General features: G+C 43.9%; 1 protein-coding gene across 1 annotated transcript in view; it reads right to left on the bottom strand.

Annotated features, from left to right (window-relative positions):
• LOC131879576 (uncharacterized) overlaps positions 1-22,618 on the bottom strand; it is a 47,888-nt gene that overhangs the window by 6,070 nt on the left and 19,200 nt on the right. Inside the window, exons 13-27 of the mRNA XM_059225934.1 lie at positions 19,939-21,048; positions 18,432-18,549; positions 12,264-17,416; positions 11,516-11,544; positions 11,353-11,443; positions 11,268-11,276; positions 10,481-10,555; positions 10,175-10,394; positions 7,620-7,740; positions 3,316-3,422; positions 2,500-2,641; positions 1,252-1,498; positions 896-1,095; positions 619-769; positions 216-374 (exon numbers count right to left, since the gene is read on the bottom strand). Of these exons, the coding sequence (XP_059081917.1) occupies positions 216-374; positions 619-769; positions 896-1,095; positions 1,252-1,498; positions 2,500-2,641; positions 3,316-3,422; positions 7,620-7,740; positions 10,175-10,394; positions 10,481-10,555; positions 11,268-11,276; positions 11,353-11,443; positions 11,516-11,544; positions 12,264-17,416; positions 18,432-18,549; positions 19,939-21,048 (7,932 nt within the window). The remainder of the gene's footprint in view (positions 1-215; positions 375-618; positions 770-895; positions 1,096-1,251; positions 1,499-2,499; positions 2,642-3,315; positions 3,423-7,619; positions 7,741-10,174; positions 10,395-10,480; positions 10,556-11,267; positions 11,277-11,352; positions 11,444-11,515; positions 11,545-12,263; positions 17,417-18,431; positions 18,550-19,938; positions 21,049-22,618) is intronic.

The raw sequence follows: 22,618 nt of genomic DNA, 5'->3' as shown, positions 1-22,618 counted from the left end.
CTCACGCCGCCGAAGGAAACATATCATCATATTTCCTTCCTCAGGATGGCTACGACTTCAAATGTCATGATCATTTCTTCCTTAACCCTAAAGGGGCTATCCAGGAATCTGTTGACTAAGTGATTAAAAGGTACCAGCATAGGAAATGCCTAAAAAGGCGTGGAGCTTCAAGTAGAAGAAATAATGTACTACTGTACGTAGTAAATGGAACTTACTTTCATTCTGAAGAACGTAATACTGGTGAGCAAGTCCACAGTAGCCTTGAGGTCCTGAAGCTTTTCTGGACTGGAAGCCGGGAAGTTGTTTCGATACATGGACAAGTCAATTCGCAAGGAATTGTGGAGGGTGTCCAACAGTCGGATAAACTTATCTTTCTGAAAGGGTAATCATATTTACACATACGATGACATTTTCCTCTCGAAATGCACGGGAGATCTAATAGAACCGTAATCAAGGAATAAGTAGCCAAGGCTACCAAAAGGAACAAGAAGCAAAGAACGACCCAAATATGAGTACATTAAGCCGAACCTCAACCCGTGATACTTCTGGAACCATAAATTGTGACCATCCCTTTTCAGTGTGCTTCATGCGCTTCATAAAGGGCCGAGTGGAACTTACCCCAAAATTGGAGGCTGAAAACCGATCTGAAGCTGATACGTTGTTGGTGGCGGTTGTGTGAGCATAGAAAGCATTGATATTGGCAAGCAATGTGCTCATTTGGGCGGGCACACCAGGACACAGGTACTTGGACGAAAGGCAGTGAAAATGACTGAAACAGATCAAACGGAACACATATTAAACGTCTTATTTAGGTTGCAGATTCTCCCACCACATTTCGTAGTAAGTACCCTAGCCATTGGAGTAAGTGATTCAAGATTAAGAGTCGGATACTTACGTCATGGCTTGGAAGATCGATTCAATCCCGTAACGAAGAGCAAACTCGTCAATGATTTCCTGCTGAGGTCCTTCGAAATAGATCTTCCAAGCATCTTCTCCGTGGGCCTCGGGCAACTTCACATCGCCCCCGTTCTGCTCGCACAAATAGTGGAAGAGGTTTTCATGCAAGCACGTGTATTGGACGTGATAGGGAGCCACCTGAAAGTCAGAGCAAAATCAGCTCAGAATAGTGGCACGAAGCAACATTGGGAAAAAAACCACATGCGTGGAAAAGGACAACAACGATGGGAATGGTCAAAGTTGGCATTGATGACTCATTTTGTAGCAATCGTTTGGCATGGGGTGAGAGCGTACCTTTTCCTCGCCCTTGATTTCCACACTGATTTGCAGTCGGATCGAACCTGAGACGGAACTCTTGTCCGAACGCTTCTCCAGATTATACCACACGTCCATCTCACCCGAGAGGGTTCGAACCTCAATGATGGTCTGGCCGAGGAAATCATCCGACTCTCGGGTTAGTTTCTGCCGTAGTTTGGACTTCAAATCGTTGTCTTCGTCCCACACTCGAACCTTGATTCGATCCGAAGAGTTGTGGCACTCGCTATGGGAAGAATCGAATCAGCCATGAATATGTAGACTAAGCCAAACGACAAGACTTCTCTTCCTATCCCTGGCATTGCTTACAATGAATTGACGTTATTCTGAATGCCTACAACGGATTTGCTTTCACGATGAATCTTAAATCAGTACGGTACACTCTAGCAATGAAAAGGAGCATCGGAATTTGGAGAAGATAAAGTATATTTCTAAAAATTGACTACTATAATGTCTGATTACTTTTTCCCCTGTCACCACCCCCACACACTCTTCCCTCATTTCTATCGAACAGTGTTTTTCCATATAAACAAATCAACGGTCAATATAACCAATTAGACTGCGAAGTCGGACTAGGATCTGAGAGCAAAGAACTGAGATCTGAGATCTAGGGGAGGCTAAGAAGAAAGTGGAAATGTGTGTGGACCCATTGAGAGAAAGCTAATAGTAGCTATTGAAGGAAATTGGATGATATGAACCTTTGTTCAAATAAGAGCTCCAGCTAGGTCTAATCAATTGAGCTTGATAATGGTGCCACAGAAGAGCCAGGCCAATGGTGGCAATCAACAACGAATCGAGACATTTTTCTTGCCATTAATCTCCCTGAGAGTACCACCCGAGCAAGAACTTGAGAAAGAAAATCTAAAGGAAAAAAATATGTCTGTGGTACACTATCAAAGTCTTTCCAACCTAAAAGCCATCGCTCATCTACATACCAACGTACAGGGAGACTTAATTGTACGTCGGATTCAATGAAAATCTAAAGGTCGTTCTCCAGGAACCCTGAGAACGTGGGGGGATGGAAAAGACAGTCTTCATTGGCAGAAGTAATAGAAGACATGTAGTCGATCGTGCTTGGTCGAGCGGCCTTAAAGGCCCTATCGTTGCCCAATTCTAGAATTGGATGACGTTTCTTGGGTTTAACCCGACCTTGAAGTTGACTACGATGTGTCCAAAACTTACATAGTATACGGTACATTTCGGGAAACGGCCAATGACGATACTTACAAGTAGAATTTTTCGTTCCATTCTGGATTAAGTTCTTTAGGAACGGTTTTGGTTCGTTTCTTGGATTTCCCCACTTGTACCGTCACATAAGGGTCCGAGGTTCCCGTCTTATCCTTGGCGATGAGGCCTTGAGCGCAGATCACTATCGCAAAACAAATCAAATTACCATCCATTCTCAATGAAACCAGTAAAGCATGGTGGGTGGGTTGAGCACCAGGTTTCCAGACACACTTCTTTCGTGAAAAAAAGTGAGCCATAAAACCTAGTCCTTCTTTTGGTGAAAAACTTGCTCAGCAAATCATCAAATCAAAGGCATTTTTCATTGAAATGGGTACAATACGTTCGTATTGTAGGGAAAAATCTCTTCGCATTTCTTGAAACCGTACTGCTCCAAAATATGAAATGACATTCAGTTAGCGGAAAGTCTGTTGTTGTTTGTGTTCTGTGTGAAACATTGAACATTGAACGACGCACAGCAGATATTGGGCCATAAAGCTACTAATCACATTGCCTCTTTGTATTTTGAATACCGAATGCAAATTGAGGGAACACACCAAAAATGGTTCCCGGGGAGTTGAATCCTTTGTGACTAATTGTTTTGGGTATCTAGGGGATTCAAATTCAGGAACAGGTAACGAGCACGCCTGAGCTTTTTTTTCCATTTTCGAAGAGGAAGTGAATACTGGGATCATAAGCACAGGACCATATCAGACAACATCAAATTATTACACCTAGTTTTCCATTGTTCGTAATTGATGATAGAAAAAGAGAAAGAGAAAAAAACGAAAGAGAGCATGAGCATTCTATCTAACCCACCTGTGCTAGCGATCTTACAAGACCATTTGGAAGTTCCATCAAGGACAGCCTGCTCGGCCTGGTGCATCAAATCCAAATGTGTATCGGCCTTTACATCAAAGGTGGTTCTAGATCGGCAAAAGAAGAAATAAAGAACACAAAGTCACAACAACATTTAGTTTTGTTTATCCGTACAATTGAGCTTGAAACGGAGTTACATTGGTGAGAGGACAAGATAAATCAAATCCAAGTGGAGGAGGGGACAAGGGACCCTGACTGATTGGTTGGTTGGTTAGTTGGTTGGTTGATTGATTGATTAATCAATCAATCGATCAATTGATCAAATTGGAACGAAGATACAATAAGCGATAGTCTTGTTCAAGAGTATCATGTTATTCAGAAACGGCCTTACGTGAATGTACTTTGAACCAACCAATCCTTCGGTTAATTGATGGCAGCTTCTCGCTCAGAATTGAGATTTCTCGAAATGTGCACAATCATGTACGAAACCATTCAACGGCTGATTCAACTAAAACTGTTATGCGATAAAAGGCATCGATGAACACGATGGGTGGTGTATTAAAAGTTTAAAACCATTGAGCATAACGTTGGAAACATTTCCAACAATCAGTCAGGTCCGGAAGAAATAGGGGTGGTACAAGATGAACATCGCAGGCCTTGACTACAGAAAACGACAATGGTGTGAACACCCTCTCCCTCTGAGCTGTGGCCAGTATGAACACATCTTACTAACCCTCTTATTTACTGGCGAAACCAATTTCCTCAATCGAAAAAACTCTGCTTTGTGCATCGCAACGAGATGCTTCTTCTAAATTCACTCTTAGAGTTACATTCATTGTTTAATATTGGATTCGTGGGAGAATGAGTGAGTGAGTGAATGAGCATGGGCAGGTTCAGCTGCCGACTAATGATGGTCAATAGGTTGACACTAGGCTTTCCAGGGAAAAGGTCTCAAGGCTGAGCTCTGGTTCATCTCTAGAGGCAAAAGCAAGAATCGGCAACTGAACTCGCCGTACGGAAGTCAGTCAGTCACTCACAGCCCATAAAAATGAAAGGAGAAAAGGCACGACGGAACTGTTCTTTTCGTCACTTCTGGCCAATCATATAGATGATCCGAGCATCTCACTGGGCTAGGCACCACTGACGTGACAAACACAGAATGGTCAGGCATTTGATCAAAAGAAACCACTCTGTCTCTGCTTCTGTACTTGATCAAGGGGTTGACGTAATAATAGCAATATTCGTGGAAGTACGCACGCACAGGATGGTCGGATACAAGGGCAATAAGTTAATTTGGTATTTACAGACAAAGTCACGTACCCATGGAAATTTCATACAAAAAAAAGTATTGAAAAAAACTCCCCAAGAATAAGCTCTGAGCGTTTCACTTGATTTAGCCTTTATTTGCGACCACCACAGCCTCCAAACTACGACGAACTCGATGGCAGTTGACAAGGGAGGACAATTGGTTACGTACTGCTGACTCGCTATAATTCCACTACTTTTCTCGGGTAGAGGCAAGTAACGGGAGCTTGGCGAAATACACTCCCGTCTCTATGATAGTGAGAGATGATTAAAATTAAAGTTTGTTGTTGCAAAGCTGGACCATCATGGGCCAAGCTTCGAATATACAGGCGTGAATTTTTTTCTTGAATGTTTGATCGGTTCGTTTTTCAATGGTCAATGTCAAATTGCCGTTATTTCTGGCCACCCTGTAACTGAGCTGAATACAAAAAGTTAGTTTACAAGCGTAGAAGGTAGAATGTCCGTTTGTAGATGCATAACTCGTTCCATTAATATACAACACATTTTTGATAGTAGCTGGATGGATTGTATTGTTGAAAGGATCCCAGAGGATTGATGGACATTACCGGATAATTTTGTATCCATTTCGTTTATACAACATTCCATTAAAATCAATCTAGGAACAGGCGAGGGCGAGAGCACAATGGATCTCAAAAACTATATCGACTTACGGGGAACCTGATTCAAATCTTACAGGCCTATATCATCATTGCCGTAAGAAACATTGATTTTAGTGGGACACTCTTTGGAAGGAGCATGAATGGTCCTTCTTTTTGAACATATATTTAAATCGATGTAAATTCCAAAATTGAACAATCGACGGATATATATATATATATCTTTTCTCTTAGAAAAGATTGTACCAGGAGTGGCAATTGCTTAACTCATGCATGCCATCATGGAATTGACTAATCGCAACAGCTTAACAAGTCTCGTCAAAATGAAGGTTCTGGATGCCAGATCTGGCACTTGCTTGTTAAGAGTCCTGCTTACCTCGGAATCAAATCTTGGGCATTACTCATAATGGGCATCTTCTCACCACCCTAGTGAGTGCATTTGCATACTGGGTACCGTCCAAGGGCCTAACTCCGAAGTAAGACTTGTAAAAACTTGCCTCAGTTACGAACCGTACGTCTCTGGGGGAACAAGAACTGTACACTCAAAGGCTTGTTTTTTTAAGTTTTTAAGGTACCTCGGAGTTACGGGCTTGGGCGTTAACTGCTATGAAAATATACTAGCCAAAGTGGTGAGCGGATGCTCATTCTTGGTTACGTTCAAGCTCCGACTCAGACGTAGGAGCGTTTGAAAGACTCGCCTCAGGCATCAGCGAAGCTAGTAGTTAAAACTAGAGGGCTAGTGACTAGCCCTCTAGCTAAACCCATTTTCGTTGAATACAAGTTAGGCACATAAAAAGGTGTATGATTGTAATATTTTTTTTTTCAAGGCTTTGAAATATGAATCAGTCAATCGCATGTGACTTTGAGTTTGTCCAGAGGCCAGTTTTTTAAATGGACGTACCTTTGAGTTAAGGCTTGGACGTTACCCAGAATGAGCATCCGCTCAACACTTTGCTGAGTGCATTTTCATACCGGTTAACGTCCAAGCGCCCAACTCGGAGGTACGAGCTTTGAAAAAACTGGCCTCTGGCCTCTGGCCTCTGATCAATCTGTCCTCACATCAATCTCTCTCGTCCGTTAGGATAGACAAGAACGTCTCAAAAAGGGGATTGGCAGACTTTCAAGTGACTATTTTGGACCATATGTTCTTTCTTTATGTAACTTCAATCGAATGCCTGGGACAAATGTTGTCTAAAGATGGATAAACCTCAATACATTTATAGACTTTCGAGCATTCAAGTATTGACTCAGGTATACGATTGAGTTGAAAGTGAGAATATGTTGTCGTGTCATTGTTTTCAGGAGTCGTATTCATGAAAATTGGAGAACAATCGACGGATTCAACAACACGCCGGTCCATTTTAAGGCGTTCTTCAACAAGAAAGAAATAAGCTTCTCTTCAAAACTGCTTCAATACATTTTGAAGGTCCTTCTTGATTTTCTTTTTCGTGAGTGAAACCTAACGGAAAAGGAAGAGAGTCCCAAGAGATTGTTTCGAGCGATACAAAGATAATGACCACGACCACGACGACCATGACGACCACGACGATGACGACAACCAACTTGTCGAGATGGGACAAGTTCCACAAGGCCGGGAAAAAGGGAAATTATTCAAGTGCAATGTTTCTGTTGTTTCTTTCTTGGAGAATGATGACTTTAGGTAACACGGTTTTTGTGCCAAAGCGACTTTTTTGAAAGATAGAACCAGTCAACCAACCTGTGATCTCTATTTTGGCAGACCATTTGCTCACACCTTGTGAAATATTTATTATGGTGTCGTCCATCGTTCGCCGTTGAATCTTAACTGGTATGTGGAACGAGGCCCTGTATTCAGGGTGAGAAGAATTTAATCCCATTCATTCTTTAGACATTCCTTCCTGACATTAGAATGCATTATGGAGAATGGAGCAAGGGAGCAAGAAAAAAGGGAACCAGGCGGATCGGAGGCAAGGAAGGGCACCTGAATGGTTGGTTGGTTGGTTGGTTGGTTGGTTGGTTGATTGGTTGGTTGGTTGGTTGGTTGGATGGATGGAAGGATGGAAGGATGGAAGAATGGATGAAAGGATGGATGGATGAAATGAAGATACTGTATACTATACAGCATGGTCAAACGTTCAGGGATTGATAATCATATCAGGCAAACGAAACGAAAGGGCGAAGGCCAGTGGCAAAATGGAGAAAGATACAGAAAGAAAAATCCTGGCAAGTTCGACCATAATAGTTACTACTTCTGATGCTAGTTGTCGAACGCTTTGAATTCTAAGTGATGAAGGATGGAGCAGTTCGCTCCTTAAGCATAGGCCAAAACCCGCAAGTACTCTACTTGTTTGTCTTAATGGTGACATGGGTCTCAAAAGTAAAATTCGGTTGCTTCTCACTCACCGGATGAGCTCAAACACTTCAGGCTTCTCCTCCACGCGGATCTTCATTCGCTCCTTCATGGCCACAATGATGGCATTGGCTTTGTCATCTGCTCCATGTTTGGCACTTTTTTCAGCCGCACCTAAAATCGACCAATGCAGGATCATTATCTGGTGGGAGAACCGGGTTAAATATTTTGTATAGCTCAATCAAGTGATCAATTGAGACCGGGTTAGATCAAGCCAACAACCATGTCGGTTTGATCGCTTCTTCACACGAGTACATCGTGTCAATGCAATGCACATCTACATGATTCGCGAGGTTTGTCCTCTTTGGGTTGGAATCGGTAATACTATCCCAGTGCAGAGTGACGAACAAGGCCTGTGAGGTACGAATAAAGGCTCAACAGTAGCCAATTCTAACCAAATTACCAAATAGTAACGGGAGCAAGAAACAAGAGATAATTACATAAACTCTACAGATTGTTATGTGTTCTCGGGTGATGACTTTGACTCGATTGAGAAACACGTTAAGGGTGACAGATGTGAATTGCCGCACAAGTTGAAGGGCTTTCATCCGATGACGGACGGCCTCACAAGATGATGAAAACAAGTCACTTGTATTAATCATGATAGCATTAACAAACGGGATTAATATTGGTATCAATTATATTCATTGAAATAGGACCAGTGGTAGTGGTGATACTTATAAAAGCAATACAAATCACCATCCGGTTGTATTAGTCATGTCGATATTCTCTTCATTCTGATGAAGGAAATTGAAGGAAATTCCAGTGCAAAACTACTTGTGTCCAATGATTGGGACTGTTAGTGATATAAGATCTGAGGGAAAGTCTCGATATTCCCGTGAAATCGTTCCTCAGTCACCAAAAAAACACTAAGATTAGTCACCGATCAATGACTCATCAATGTTGTCAGCGTATTTATGGCCTTGAAATATCAAATTAACTATTACGCTGACATTGGCAAGATCGGAGTTGACAAGGTTCAAAGCACGGAAGTAAAAGGAAAATGAGGTCAAATCGGTCTTTCCACCTTTTCATTCTTTGGGTCCACGACAAATTGCGAAGGTTTTTAAGAGCTAGACAGCATCAACAGGCTTATCAACGTATCTATCTAACTTACTCCTCGTACAGTCTAAATAGGGTACCATTTTAAGAGCTTACTTGATAGTGCAAGACAACTGTTGTTTTGTGCTTTAGGTTTTGGTAAAACAAAAACTGCGAGATTGTCAAAGGTGGTCTTTAAAACGCATTTTGGTCTTATTCAACCGCCTTAGTTTTAAAGTTGCTCGTACTATTATAAATCAACGGAATGTCAAATGAGTAAGTGCTCCAATTTCGCGCCTAGTAACGTTGGGCCGATTTGAAGGACATACTCGGTGCAATCGGAATTTCTCACTTCCAATTCTCACAAGAATCAAAAGGAGAGACGAAACACGAGTATACTAGGATTTAACTTTTGCCTAAAGCCGTTCAAATTCTATGTGTTCACAATGCGACTGGTTCTTTGTGTGAAACAACCTACAACCATCAGCCCGATATTATTGTCTTGGAATGCCTAGTGACTGTCTCTCTCTATTGTACGATAGAGAGAGTTTTGTACACAGTTTGGCACGTGATTTCGTCGCAACACGATTCTACCTTTATTTACCTTTGTGTTTGACCGAAGTTTCAAGAGATCCTAGACGAACACAAAGGAAAATGAAACATCAGCTCAATCGTGGGGACTCTCCTTGCAGGAGTGACTCAGTTATTGAACAAATAAAGCAAGCGGATCGTTGAATGAATATTGCTCAATTACTGACTTCCCTCTAATATTCGTGGGGAGTACGAAAGCCTTATTGGTCCGGTAGCATCTTTCAATTCAGACTTGGACCAATTTTGAATTAGGATTCCAGACCAACTTTATATTCAAAGACTAGCTCGGTCTGTCAACTCAAATTCTTTGGTAGACCAAATATCATAAACAAATAACATCAAAAAAATAAAAATAGACGAAATTTAACATTTCATTTTAATAGTACTGGTAATTGCATTCCTTGTAACTGTTAGAAAACCCCTTGGAAAAAAATTCAAATTCATTTGTCAAATTAGTCCAATGAACTGTAAGTTTTGTATTACAAAGGATCTAACGCCAAACTAACCCAACACCACCCTTTTTGAGTGGCAATGCTATAAATGCCTCTGTTAGTTACCACATGAGCAAGACAAAATGGCTCTCTCTGACATACGAAAAGCCCCAAGAACATGTTGGCCAATCTTTAATAACCGAAGTACGTTTTCCTCTGGTTAAACGTGGCAATTGAAAAGAAATAAAATAGCCAACGGAAACGGAAAGCACTGAATTTAAGACAAAATGTTTCTCCTCTCAAAAACCCACAAAAAGAGAAAAGACATCCCATTGAAACCACTCTGCTATTTGCAATGGCCAATAGTCTCATCGTACAAAAGAGGTTCTTTCCAGCGAAGAACACCAACCAGCAAGCCAGCACAGTAACCAGCCAACGAGCTTACTTGCTACTGTACTATGGCGGATGGTGCTACGAGAACTTACGTTGCAGGCAGTCGGCGTTCAGGAGATCCTTGCACTTTTCATGACATTTCACTCCACATTCCGTGCATCGGACTCCTTGACGGGCGATGCCCCACAATAAGCCCTCGCATTCGTAGCAGTATGTGGGGGATGTGGCACTCCAGAGCACAAAGTTGTGCGGTGTGGTGCTCGAAATTGGGTAGATCAAGGCTTGTAGCGTCTTTCGGTAGACGTGCATTTTCTGAAATACAACCCAAGAGACGCCAAATACGGTACGAGTGTTAATCTTCTGGTGTGGTCGGTGATCTGGGCGGGTTGGTTACTTACCAGTTCCTCGTCGTTTAAGCTTTGCCGGGGCATGGCTGATGCCAGTCCAGTAGCATTCCGTTTGGCGGCCATGGTCTGTGGAAAGTATAAGCAATATACGTAGAGTGTTGAGAAAAAAATCGACAGCCTACAATGTTCAGATGTCCTAACTTGTTCAGTTTGGCATGGATGTGATAAACCAAAAGGTTAATGTTGATTCGCATACTAAAAGGTCGCCATTGATTGCTAAATCAATATGCCTTAGAATAATAATTTCTTTTCGGACCAAGTCTAAAGCTGTATAAGCGCCACCATTTTACCATACTTCAATTTCAATTGACATTCATAAATCAGATAATTCAAAAGTTTTCCATTGCTGCAATTTCGAGTCTCTTGAAAAGCACATTGAAATGCTAAGTTCTAAGTGAGGTCCATCCGTGTATGCAAAAGAATGAGCTCGACGTCTAGAGGGATTGAAAGGCAGAAATGCGAAAATATTCACAATCACGTTTATCATTATGATTGCACATCCAAATTTTATCAATGAACCATGGGTGATCCATTTCTTTTGACACATTCCATACTGATATGACCAATGAACACTATACGTAATGGAAAGGAATCTCCAAGGGCATATTTTGATCATTTGTGTGAATCCTATCCATTCCATTTTAAATGACAAATGCCTCGGGGGAATCAAAATCTACTGGTCCCCAAGACTCATAAGATTTGCGCTAAGGCTTGATTTTTTATTTTTTTTTTTGCTGAAAAATAGCATTTTGAAAATCATAAATCTGTCTTCACTCACCTTGAGAACCTACAAATAGTGGAAGAAGAAAATGTTTAGCTTTATTTTTGAATTGTACAATGAATCTAGGTGAAGATCATCTTACGAGCTCAGACACAAGAGGAATCGATTTGCGTCGAGGGCGGTATTCATCCATGGAGTCAATATCCTTGAAAAACGGATTATCGGCTCCAGGTCTGGAAATGACGAGGTTATGAAACTCTGTTATTGGGCTCCAAAAATTAAAACCTGTCGACATGGGTACTTACTTGCTTGCCCGTCCATCCGTACGTTTTTCCTACAATTGGAGGGAGAGGTAGTCATTAGAGTAAAATTCGTAAACGGATTCGATGGTAAAGAAGGATTATAATACTAGTCTAAAGAGGGTGAGGAGGAGACATGCATTCTGGAATTCTATGGAGTGAAAATCATCTTTAAATCTAAAGACCTTTCAAAGCCAGTTATCAGTAACAGCATGTTCAATGGTTTAGTAACAAGTTTGGGACAAAGTACAACGTCAATCAGTCATAATGGTGAGGTCTTTGGAGTAGGTTATGGTTTGAGTTATTCATTCATCATCATGAATAGCCAATTCTCATACAAAACAAAGAAAATGTACTTGTGGCATTAAGGTTACAGTTGGAAAGACAAAGTTTTTAGAATCATTCTGTCGGACTTACTCTTAGCAGATATTAAACATACTTTACGTCTAAAACTTTTTTTCAAAGCCCGTAACCTCGTAAGGAAACTTTTCTGATTAAAAGGCGTCCTGATTACGCTAAAAGCTAAAAATGCAATGCTTAAGAGCACGTGAGCCTTTTGTGCTAAATCAAAGCTCATTGGCATTTTGTCACTAAGCTTTCTTTATACCACATTTAGAATACCGTAGTGCCATTAGCACCAAAAGAAAAATAAATGTGTCGGCACTGCAAGAAGATAAGAAAGCAAATGCTTCCACATTTCAGGAGACAAATCAGAAATAGAATCATTGGAAAGACATATTTTTGTTTACTTTACCAATTCTAGGAGATCAGCCTTCCGATTCTTCAGTGTTTGGCCTAAGGCTTCCCATCGACTTCCATTGGCACCCGTTTTGGCGGCTTTTTTAGCTAGAATAGTGGCCAGACGTTCCTGCACGGCTGGATCACCTATTTCACTTTCTTGTATATCTTTCATATCCCCAGACACATTTTTCAAATCGTTTTGCTGTCCGTCCGAAATGGACTTTTTGCTCTTCTCTGACTGTGCAGACTTTCCACTCACAGGACTCAAGTCGTCGGCATGAGCATGGCCGTTGGCGATCAAGGAGGGCACCTTTTCCTCGTCACTAAGTTCTTCCTCTTCTTCTTTGTCTTCCTCTTCTGAATCTGTTATCCGTTCATCAGGCAAGCCCTTCTCACCTAAAGTACTATCTGACTCCTGATCTTCGTCATGTTCTTGCTCGTCATCATGCAGTTCAGTAGGATCCTCGCTTTGAGAGTTCACCTCGAGATTGTCCTCAAGATGGTGGTGTTCCTTAGCCTCCTCTTCCTCCTCGTCGTCGTCATCCTCCTCTTCATAGTTGTCCATTTCTCCTTCAGTGTGGTCCTCCTCATGCTCATAGCCATGATTAATTAATGAGTTGCTTTGGGTCCTGGGAGTGGTCTGCCCCGACAGAGAAGTCTGGGGAATCAAATAGTCGTGGTGTTCATCAACTATTTCCTCTGTCGACGCAGCCACCCCCGCGACCGCTAAAAAAGGATGCGAATTTGCATTGTATTCTTGGCCGATTGGAGGCTCTTCTCCCGGATCTGGAGGAATCCCACCTCCGGGATCTTCATTATATGCTTGCTCTGCCTCATAGTAGTTGACGGGCGGATCAACATCAACCCATTCCCCGTTATCGTCATAATATCCCGAGTATTCGACGTATTCTCCATTTTCATCGTAATACCCGCCAGTTTCCACCCAATCCCCGTTTTCGTCATAATATCCACCTGCCTCCACCCATTCTCCGTTGGCATCGTAGTATCCGCCATAGTCGTTGTCCTCATAGGTGCTTGCATCTGGGAACCCTGAATTGTCTTGGTTCAAGTAATCAACGTCTACGTCAGGCTCGACGAACAGCTCTTCCTTCTCGCCTTCGTCCTCTTCTTCTTCCTCTTCCTCGTCCTTCTCTTTGTCAGAGGATTTATCAGAAGTGGCCTTACTAATGGAATTACTTTCCCTCGATCTCGTGGAGGATGAACTTGACTTGCTGTGATGGCTTGGCACACTTCGTTTGGAACTCGCAATGCTGCTCAAACTCTCCTTGCTTCCACCAGGGGGTGTGGTTCGACCTGATCCTGGAGTGCTTCCTTCCCTGTCAGTGTCCTTATTGGGTGACTTGTCACTCGCCGACTCTTTTTTAGGTGGCGTGGAAGGTGACTTTCTCGGCGGGGTGCCACGAGGCGTTGAACCGTGATGGATAGAATCAGAAGGCGACACTTTAGGGGGAGAATTCCCCTTTGGCGAAGGAGTTTGCCTCTTTGGCGGAGGCCCCATTCTTAACGGGCCTCTCGGTTGCTGGGAAGGAGGAGCATTTGACACACATCCTTCGCCACTACTTGGTTTGGCAGCTTGTTGAATTGGCAAGGGAGCCATTTTTGCCTTGGGAGCTGGAGCTGTTTGTGATGGCAATGGCACTTTGATTTCCGCCACTCGATTCGCTTCTTCTGCTTCCGGAGCATTATTCATATGAGGGCTTGATTGTACGACGAGCTCCTTCTTCTTAGGGGAAGTGGCCTGGATGGCTTGGACAATTTCGTCTATATTTTCTTCTTCCTCTTCCTTAACTTGCTCTCGGTCTTGGTCATCATCATCATCAAGCGTTTCAATTTCTTCAACGTCGTCGACGCTATCTTCGCCGTAGGAGTCGGGCCCAGATTGAGTGGCATCCGAATCGTCAGAGCTACTATGCGCTGGAAGAAGTTTCGCCTTTGGACTCGAACTATCACTGCCACTTTTATCTTTTGTCTTGATGACAAATTTGTGTCCGAAACCGTTTTTGTTCCCACCATAGTGTCCATTATCAGCCTCCTCCTCCTCATCATCATCATCATCATCACCGTCGTCAACATCGGAGCTTTCAAAACGCATCATGGCGGATTTCGCTATCCTCTTTGCCCTTACTTCATTGTCAGACGGAGGAGTGGGAATGAATTCATCATCCTCATCTTCCGACGAAGAAGAAGGTTTGCCCGTGAGAGCGCTTTGCCTTTGCTTCCTTTCAGACTCAATTTCGTCACACTCCTCTTTGGTAATGTACGGAACTGTGGCCTTCAATTGCTTCACAACCGCCTCCATTTGTTTCATCACAACATCATTGGGCTTGATTTGCTGAGCCTTCTCTTCAAACTCCATGTTTTCCAATTGGCGGAGCTCATATTGGAACCATTCATCCTCTGAATCAATACTTTCTTCAGTGCTCTGCCGTTTGGAGCCGGCAATCTTTTTACAGGTGCCATTGGATGCTGTACCCTTAGAGTGTTCACCTTCGGTTTCTTTTGCTCCACTCTTAATCAAACTAGCGTCTTTGGAAGTGTTCGGCTTTTCCTCCGAACCATACTTCTTGACCACTTGCTTCGTGGATCCCTCTATTTCTGCTAGCTTGGCATCAAGATTCTTGAGTGTGGCCTCAATGTCGGCTTCTTTTTGGCTAGATCTTCGCCTTGCCACCTCGTAAGGAGATTCAGGACGGTCTTCGGCCGGCGCGTTCAATACCTCTGGACCAGCTTGATCCTTACTCTCGGGAGTAATCACAACTTCTTTCGGGGCAGTGGGGGTAGCGATATCTAACTCCTCTTGGGAGTCTGAGTTGCTACTGGTACTTTTTTGTTGCTGCTTTTGGCGGTATTTTCCGAGAGCTCGAGACACAGCGAATTCCCTAGACGGAACTGATTTCAGCTGAATATGACCATTGTTTGGAGAGTCTGAGCAAGTGTTCCCTGAAGAACCATCTTGTTCACCCCTGGGGCTTAAGATTGGATCAGATCTTATGCTGTGGTCAGATTCACTTGAATCCAATTTCTTACTATTAGCAGAGACTGAAGTTGGCAGGTTATTGGCAGTGTGAGGCTGAAGTTGTCCTGAGTTAAGCCCCTGGGATTGTTGTTGTTGTTGTTGTTGTTGTTGCTGCTGCTGTTGTTGTTTTTGTGACGGCTGATGCTTTTGCTTTGGCGGAGGATGGGGATCATCGGGGCGAGGGTCTTCCTCTAGTGGATATAGAATCGAAGGATCCTGGCTTTGCTCTCCAACGCCCAGATCAAGCTCCCTGGGATTTAGTTCTCGCACTGCTCGCAGTTTTCGCTTCTCTTTCAGGGACAATTTCCTTGCTTTTAGTTGTTCTTGGGTTTCACTAACAAGTGCACTTGGAATGACAGAGAGAACTTTAGGTAGAATTCCCTGGCTGGGCAGTTTCTTCTCTTTCGGAGGCTTTGATGTTGCTGCAACTTGTGAATGTTTGGTGCCTGGTGGTTCTTCCTGCTGATTATTTTCTTTGCGCTTTTGTTCAACTATGCTCTTCTTCTTATCCACAAGCTTATCCACGTCGTTGCTCCTGACGGAAGGAGGAGCATCTTTTTGTCCCAAAGAATGCTCAGCCTGAATGCTGTCTGGTTTTGATGGCTTGGAGTCTGGGGTATTGGGCTGAGGCCGTTTGCTGGATTTGATCATCTTTTCCTTCGGTTTTGATTTCTCCACATCAACCATGGGTTTCATGGCCGTCTGCACAGTTTGAAACAATGGTTTTCCATTAGAGACCCCAGGCGAGCCCATGTTCCCCGCTCCCTTGTGTGGCGGCATTAACACAGCCTCACTGCTGGAAACAGTGTCCCCTTCAACAGCCAATGAAAACGAGTATTTACCTCCTATCAGAGTAAGAGGGCTCTCGCCACCGTCGCTCTTTGAAGAGGACTGATTCAAATCCCGGTTGTTTTTTATTTTCTCAGTATGCTTAGCCGTCGATGACAGAGAGCTCTTCTCGGGAGATGGCTTGCACTTGTTCTCACGTTTCTCGGCTCCCCTGAAACCTCCTGATAATGGTGGGTGGTCCGCAACTTTTTCTACTTTGGAGCGTTTCTTCTTGACATTCTTGTCTTTGAGTATCGTCGGCTCTTGCTTCAACGATGGTGGGGTTATATTATCATAGCCTGGGCTGAGATCACTGGGGATAGGAAAATCACCGACATCATCTGAGTTCACAGTCGAGGCACTCTGAGACGATCGTACACTTGACGTAACGGATTTGGCCTCATCAGAATCATCGGGCGATCCTTGACTTCCATGGCGAATTCGAGTTCGGCTGTTTCTTTTGCCTTTCTTTGCATCAAATGAGTGTACGGAATGGTAGTCAGGGAATTGACCCTTTTGGTTAATTGCTGGTTTAGAAAGGACATCTGGACTGACAAAATCGTCGATGCTTTGGCTCGCACTTAACGCCAGGCACATGTCAGCATTGGCATCTTCGTGTGCAGCGTTCAAAGCTTTGTAGAAATTCTCATCTGGAATCGTTCGGCTGTGCATGGAACAAATTCCAGATGTCGGAGACACCATACCACTTTTCCCATCCGCGTTGTCAGAGCTATCGACCGAGTACAAGTCAATGAGTTGGGTGATGACGCTTTGCTGTTCCGATAAAAGCCCTTCCATTTTTTCCAATCGTTGCCACATTTTGACGTACTCTTGACTCAAAACATCCAAAGCCCGCCAAGCGTATCGCAACTCCCCCTCCAACCCTTCAACTTTGTCGGCCAAGATTTCCATCTGCTCCTCCACAAAAGGGTCAGGCTGTGGGAGTGGAGGTGGAGGAGGGTGCCCTCCAAAATGGCCTTGACTTCCATAGTGCAAAGGGACAGGCCCTTTCAAATTTTGTATTGGTCGGGGCATAACATTTGGAACACTGGGACGCGATGGTATTGGTGAAGACCCACCAAAACCTCTCCCACCACCCGTGCTAACCCCCGGATGTCCACCCGCGGGAGAAATTGCAGCTGGCCCGAAAAGAGCGGGATGAAAGATGACTTCTTGAGGAGGGCCATTTTCTCCCCCACCCCCTCCACCGCCGCCGCCGCCGCTGCTGCCTCCCCCTCCCCCTGGAACTCGACCGACTGCTCGGCCAGGCACGACAGACACGGCAGAACCGACTCGAGGACCTTGTCTCGTGGGATTGGGGTTACGGGTGGTGGGATGCGTGCCATAATGCACATTGTGCATTATATTTGCGTTAAAATCCATGAATACAATCGCATTTGATCAGCACCACCAACATGACCAAGCATTGCTCTCGCTAACGAAGTAAGTAATGTCATTTTTTTTCATCAAGCACTCGCATTCCCAAATCACTAAGACCTACGTAGAAGCATGTCACTAGAGCATGGTGGGGTGTATTGTGGCTATACAACAATAAACTAAAACTTTCAACGATATAACAACACTCCTTGTCCACCAATACTCTCGCACTTTCACCTCATCCTGGACCTCTTTGGGAGTACAAGAATAACTAAGCACAGCTGCGGCACTGTCGGTTCTACCCGTCGTCCACTGACTCCATCCAGCCTTGAGTCCACACGCCGCACTGCCCACCAGAGCCTAGCGCTTCTGTCAGCTAATAAGGCCCTTACTGAAAGAAGTAAAGAAAACTCTCTTCCCTTCAAGGTCCAATGCGAACGCCGAGGAAAAGGGCTCCCCAAGTCATCCCCGGCGGCTCTTCGTCGTGACTGGGGGTTTGCTCCCCTTCACAGAGGATCGTGGGTGGCAGGCACACTTCCTCTTACTTTCTCTTACTTGGAAGAAGACGGAGGCAACGAAGGAAAGACTTCTCGCTCTCTAGTCCAGTCTGGTTCATGGCAATCAAATAACACCAAGACCCAACCGAGCCTTCGTCGAACAGAGAAAGTCTTTGTCGACATTATCCCTTTCCTTGCAGAGCAACATGCTGCCAGGAAGGAAAAAAAGTGCTGCTTGTGGTATTGATCTGGGTTAGTCAGACAGAAAAGACCCAACTTGGCCTTTTCGGCCACCAGGGCAAATCGGGTCTACGGTACAACCGTCAACCAAGGTCTTTTGTGGAGCACTAAGGATAACAATTGGAGCGCAGGGCGCTATTATGGACAGTAGTTCTAGCCCAAACGCGCATGGATGGATGGATGGGTGGATGCGTGTGCGTACGCGTGTGCCTTGGTCGGAAGAACATGTTCTCCTTCACGTTGACTATCTTTCTCTTGGAGTGGAGGATCGTTCCTCTATTGGTTGGGACAATTGTTGTGCCGGTCTGACTTTTCACGACCTACATAACCAACGTGAGGCGGATAGGCAGGAAAATATTGAATCGTCCAAGGACGTCCGTGTTACCGCTATGCACTCTAAATATCATGAGATACCTAATGCTCTACGGGCGAGTCTTGAAGGCAGGGATGGCTTTTTTGTCGTATTTACAAACATTCCAGCACTTTCAAATACAAGGCCACAGTTTGTATGATGTTCACTTGAATATCCCTTCCAAGACCATCTTAGAGCCCATGTTTAGACTGGTGACTAGTGATGATCTAACACTATGTTATGGGCTCTTTATCTTGGTCTCGGAGGTTCAAAGGATCATTTGTCAATCCACTTTGGGAAACGTGTAGAGTTATGTGATACTTTAGGCCAGGATGTATTGTACATATACCTATCTCCAGAGGCCAACACTATTAGGACGATCATCATTCCGACTTTTATGTTGGTCGGACAGAAACTACACACACTTACCTTGATGGTTGGCTATTCATTTGCTAGTCTATAAAACTACATTTCTACCGTAGTCTTCAGAATCTAGATATTTCATCAATGGTTAACGCAAGCTTTCAGAGGTGCTTGAGAAAGTAAGCAATCATGCAATTAAGTGTCAGGTCAATACTTGGTACACAACACTTGGTTATGGAGGATGCAAATTGATGAAGAGGAAATGAAAATGTTGACAGTAAGACGACACCATAATTTTTGCTTGTATGAAGTTAGTGCTGGGTGCATCATATCGTTCGACAGATAATGAAAACGGTGCAAGATCGAAAAATAGGCCTCTGAGTCAACTCAAACGGCCTCCAAACATATTCAGAGTCGTATAATTGGAAAGTCCACATTGCTATGAGAAGAAAGTAAATGTTTGTCTCTTCAGGGCCCATGAAAGCATCGCATCGTTGATATATGATGAGTGCCCTATCAATACACATTTACCCGTGTACGTACATGTACATATATATCGCCCCTCATTGACCTATATATCGGAATGCTGTTGTTATCCCAAGAAAGCCTATATCAATAGATTTGATCTGCGACTAGAAGGTGCCCAAAGCATGCTTGAAAACGTCACACAGCGGAATCTACCATCTCTGTTCATACAATTGAACGTTTGGTTTGATCGTCACACGAATACGAGTGGTAATACGAATGGAAGGCATACAAAACTACAGTGTGAACAGTCTCTATCTAGAATGACTCAGATCCAGAGCGAGCCTGGAAAGCAGAAATCAGAGATCGAGAAACAAACTCTACGGGATAGGAAAATGAGGCAATGTCCAGTTTGCAGGTGGATTGGTAATATTCTACGTACGATTAGGACCAACTTGGGGCATTTGGTGCAGATTAGCGTGATCTTCGTGCATTGCTTGAGGTTGGAATGTGCCTTCCAGCACCTTACCTGGATGATCTTTTCAAAAGCCCAATCCCACTTTTGACGACCAGACATTGTTCGCGTTTTGTTGATATGTTTGACAAATTTGGGCCGACCATCCTCGGCAAACGCCACTTGCTTGCCATCGGGTGTCCCCTTTTCCCCATCCGAATCGGCGGTCTTGATGTTTTCGACCACTTTTTCGGCCTCAGCGTCGAGCACTTCCACTGGTACTTGTTCCTGAGCAATGTCTACTGGCGGATTTTCGTCACTCGACGGCTTGGCTTCCCGGAATGCCATTTCAACACCACTTTCGTCTTCTTGTGGAACGTGCTCATGCTCGTTTTCCCCAGGCCTCGTTCCTAGCTGATTGTCTGACTTGGTTGCTGGCTCTTCAATGGTCTTGTCCCAATCGACCTCTTCTTCCGTTTCTTCGACCTTGACCACTTCAGCAGGTGCTGGACCTTTATCTTTAGCAGGTTCACTTACCTCTCCTTTGATTTCATTGGTCGGTAGAGGAGAGGAATTGTCGACTTTTGGTTGTGGAACGGGATCTTTGGGCTGAATTTTGACACTCTGTTTGGAGTCTGGAACCTTTGAAGGCTTTGGAACGTTGGGCGCTCCTAAAAAGCTCCCTAAGCCGAATCCGCCCGATTTCTTCCCTCCTGAGAATCCACCCAACAACGATCCACCAATCCCACCGATCAGATTCTTAGCTGCGTCACCAGCCGCTTTGGCCGCATCTTGAGCGGCTTTCAGATCCTTATCAATAACATCGTTGGCCGCTTTGGGAGCATTGCCGTTCATTTTGGTGGCTAGTCCGCCTGGAGCAGGTGGCTGAGGCTCTGATTGAGGTGGCGGTGAGGGTACCATTTCCTCATCTTCTTCATTCTCCCCGCCAATTTCTGTTGGGATAACTTCCTCCAAAGCGTTGGGATCGAGTTCCTGGCCGTCATTGAAACCGTAATCGTCTTCACCAATCTCTTGGTCTTCGTAACCAGCCACACAGTCTATCCAATCGCCATTCTCATCATAGTAGCCGCCATCTTCGTAATACTGATCTTCATAAATGTCTTGTTCTGCCATAAACTCATCTATCAATTCGGGTGGGTAGCCTTGTTTAAAGAACCAGTTCATCTTGATTTGGGAAAAGAAAAGCAGAGTTGATAACTGTCACATGGATAGGGCGACAATATAAGGAAAAGGTTGAACTTTGGAGTTGTTGTTCACCGTGATCAAATACTGATTGTTCGAAAAAACCGCACTGGTCATTTGACTGGGATACGTTTCAAATTCACGTTTGCCATCTTCAATACTCGAAATTGCGGCATTTATTATGTAGCCTAGGTAGAAAAGTATGTTCATTGGAATGTACGCCGTGACAATGTTCAAATCCTTGTTGAGTTGTTTCAAGAGCAACCTTCATTGTTATAATTACAAAATGAAACGATTACAGACATCTGTCCAGCGGTCATTTTGAGCAATATGGGCTTACTTATCGCATCGAGGGGCTTTCCAATTTAAACCGTTGAAGTAAGCAAGCGATGAGAACAGTTTCGATACTGCTCATCGACAATGACGGTTCATGCAAATTGGATGATGATTTTTTTGTTTGCTAAAAATTGCGCCTTACTTAACCCATTGGTCTCGGGACGGTTGCACAAACATTGATTGCCCTACGCATCCTACGAAATCATTACAGTTCGACCAAGAGCTTGGGCATTCTAGAATCTCGGAACTCCCCGAGAGTTGGCGAATGACGGTGGATGATAAAACTGATGACGGATGGTCTTTGGGTTCTTTTCGTCAAGTTCATCATAATCTATGGATCGTCAATATGCCTTGAAACATGTTGAGAGTGATTGTTCATGTTCAATCAAGCACCGTTTATGGCCTTGATTAACATGATGGTATTGAAGGCTGGGTCTTGCTTGCATTGTTCAGCTACATCAGGCTTGCGATTACGACGTTTGTTTGGAAAAGCCTTGCCCACGCTCTAGCACTTACTTTGTAATTAGAACTAAAAACTCGGTTGAAGTAGAGACCCTAAAGTCTCTAGCTTAAAACCTTGATACAGTGGTCAGTTTCAAGGTGACTTTACGACCAAACGATGTACGCGTACTCACTCCTTCCCCTTTCATCCCATCATCCAAGGGCAATCAATCTTGTCCGGTAGGGTGACCAAAGGGAAGCGACGTCAAATATTTAGTACGAGGCAATCACTATTAAGATTGGTCTCTAGCTACGACTGGTTGAAAAGAAGCTTATCGATTTTCGTTCACAAAGGGGCTAGATTCCGAATGAACTGGAAAGAGGAGGTTAGGTGAGTGCAACTAGGTAGTTGTGGTACTCGTCTGGCAAGAAGTGGCTGCTGTTGCATAACCTACGTAAGTTGCCATTTCCGCCAATGCCCATACTATTTGTCTCAAAGAGGGTCTGGGATTCGGAAGTGTGTGAGCCAGACGTAGTAAAAAACCACATTTCGGGGAAGTCATTGTTTAGGACAAATACGCGGTAAAAAATCGTAACAAAAGAGAACGGGTTACTTGGCAATACTACGTACATACGGTACAGCAAAGGACTACAATAAATGCGGCAGCATGAACGAGTGACATTCTGTTTTCTAACAGTTGGAGCATATTGAACTTGGATGGCAGGATTACAAAATCTCAAGCCGTGTTAGTTAAACCTTAGTCCCGTCACGGAA

The sequence above is a fragment of the Tigriopus californicus genome, chromosome 4 (assembly GCF_007210705.1).
Source record: "Tigriopus californicus strain San Diego chromosome 4, Tcal_SD_v2.1, whole genome shotgun sequence".
Classification (NCBI taxonomy): Eukaryota; Metazoa; Arthropoda; class Copepoda; order Harpacticoida; family Harpacticidae; genus Tigriopus; species Tigriopus californicus.
Note: the sequence above shows the minus strand (reverse complement) of the source record. Positions and strands in the feature narration are given on the sequence as shown.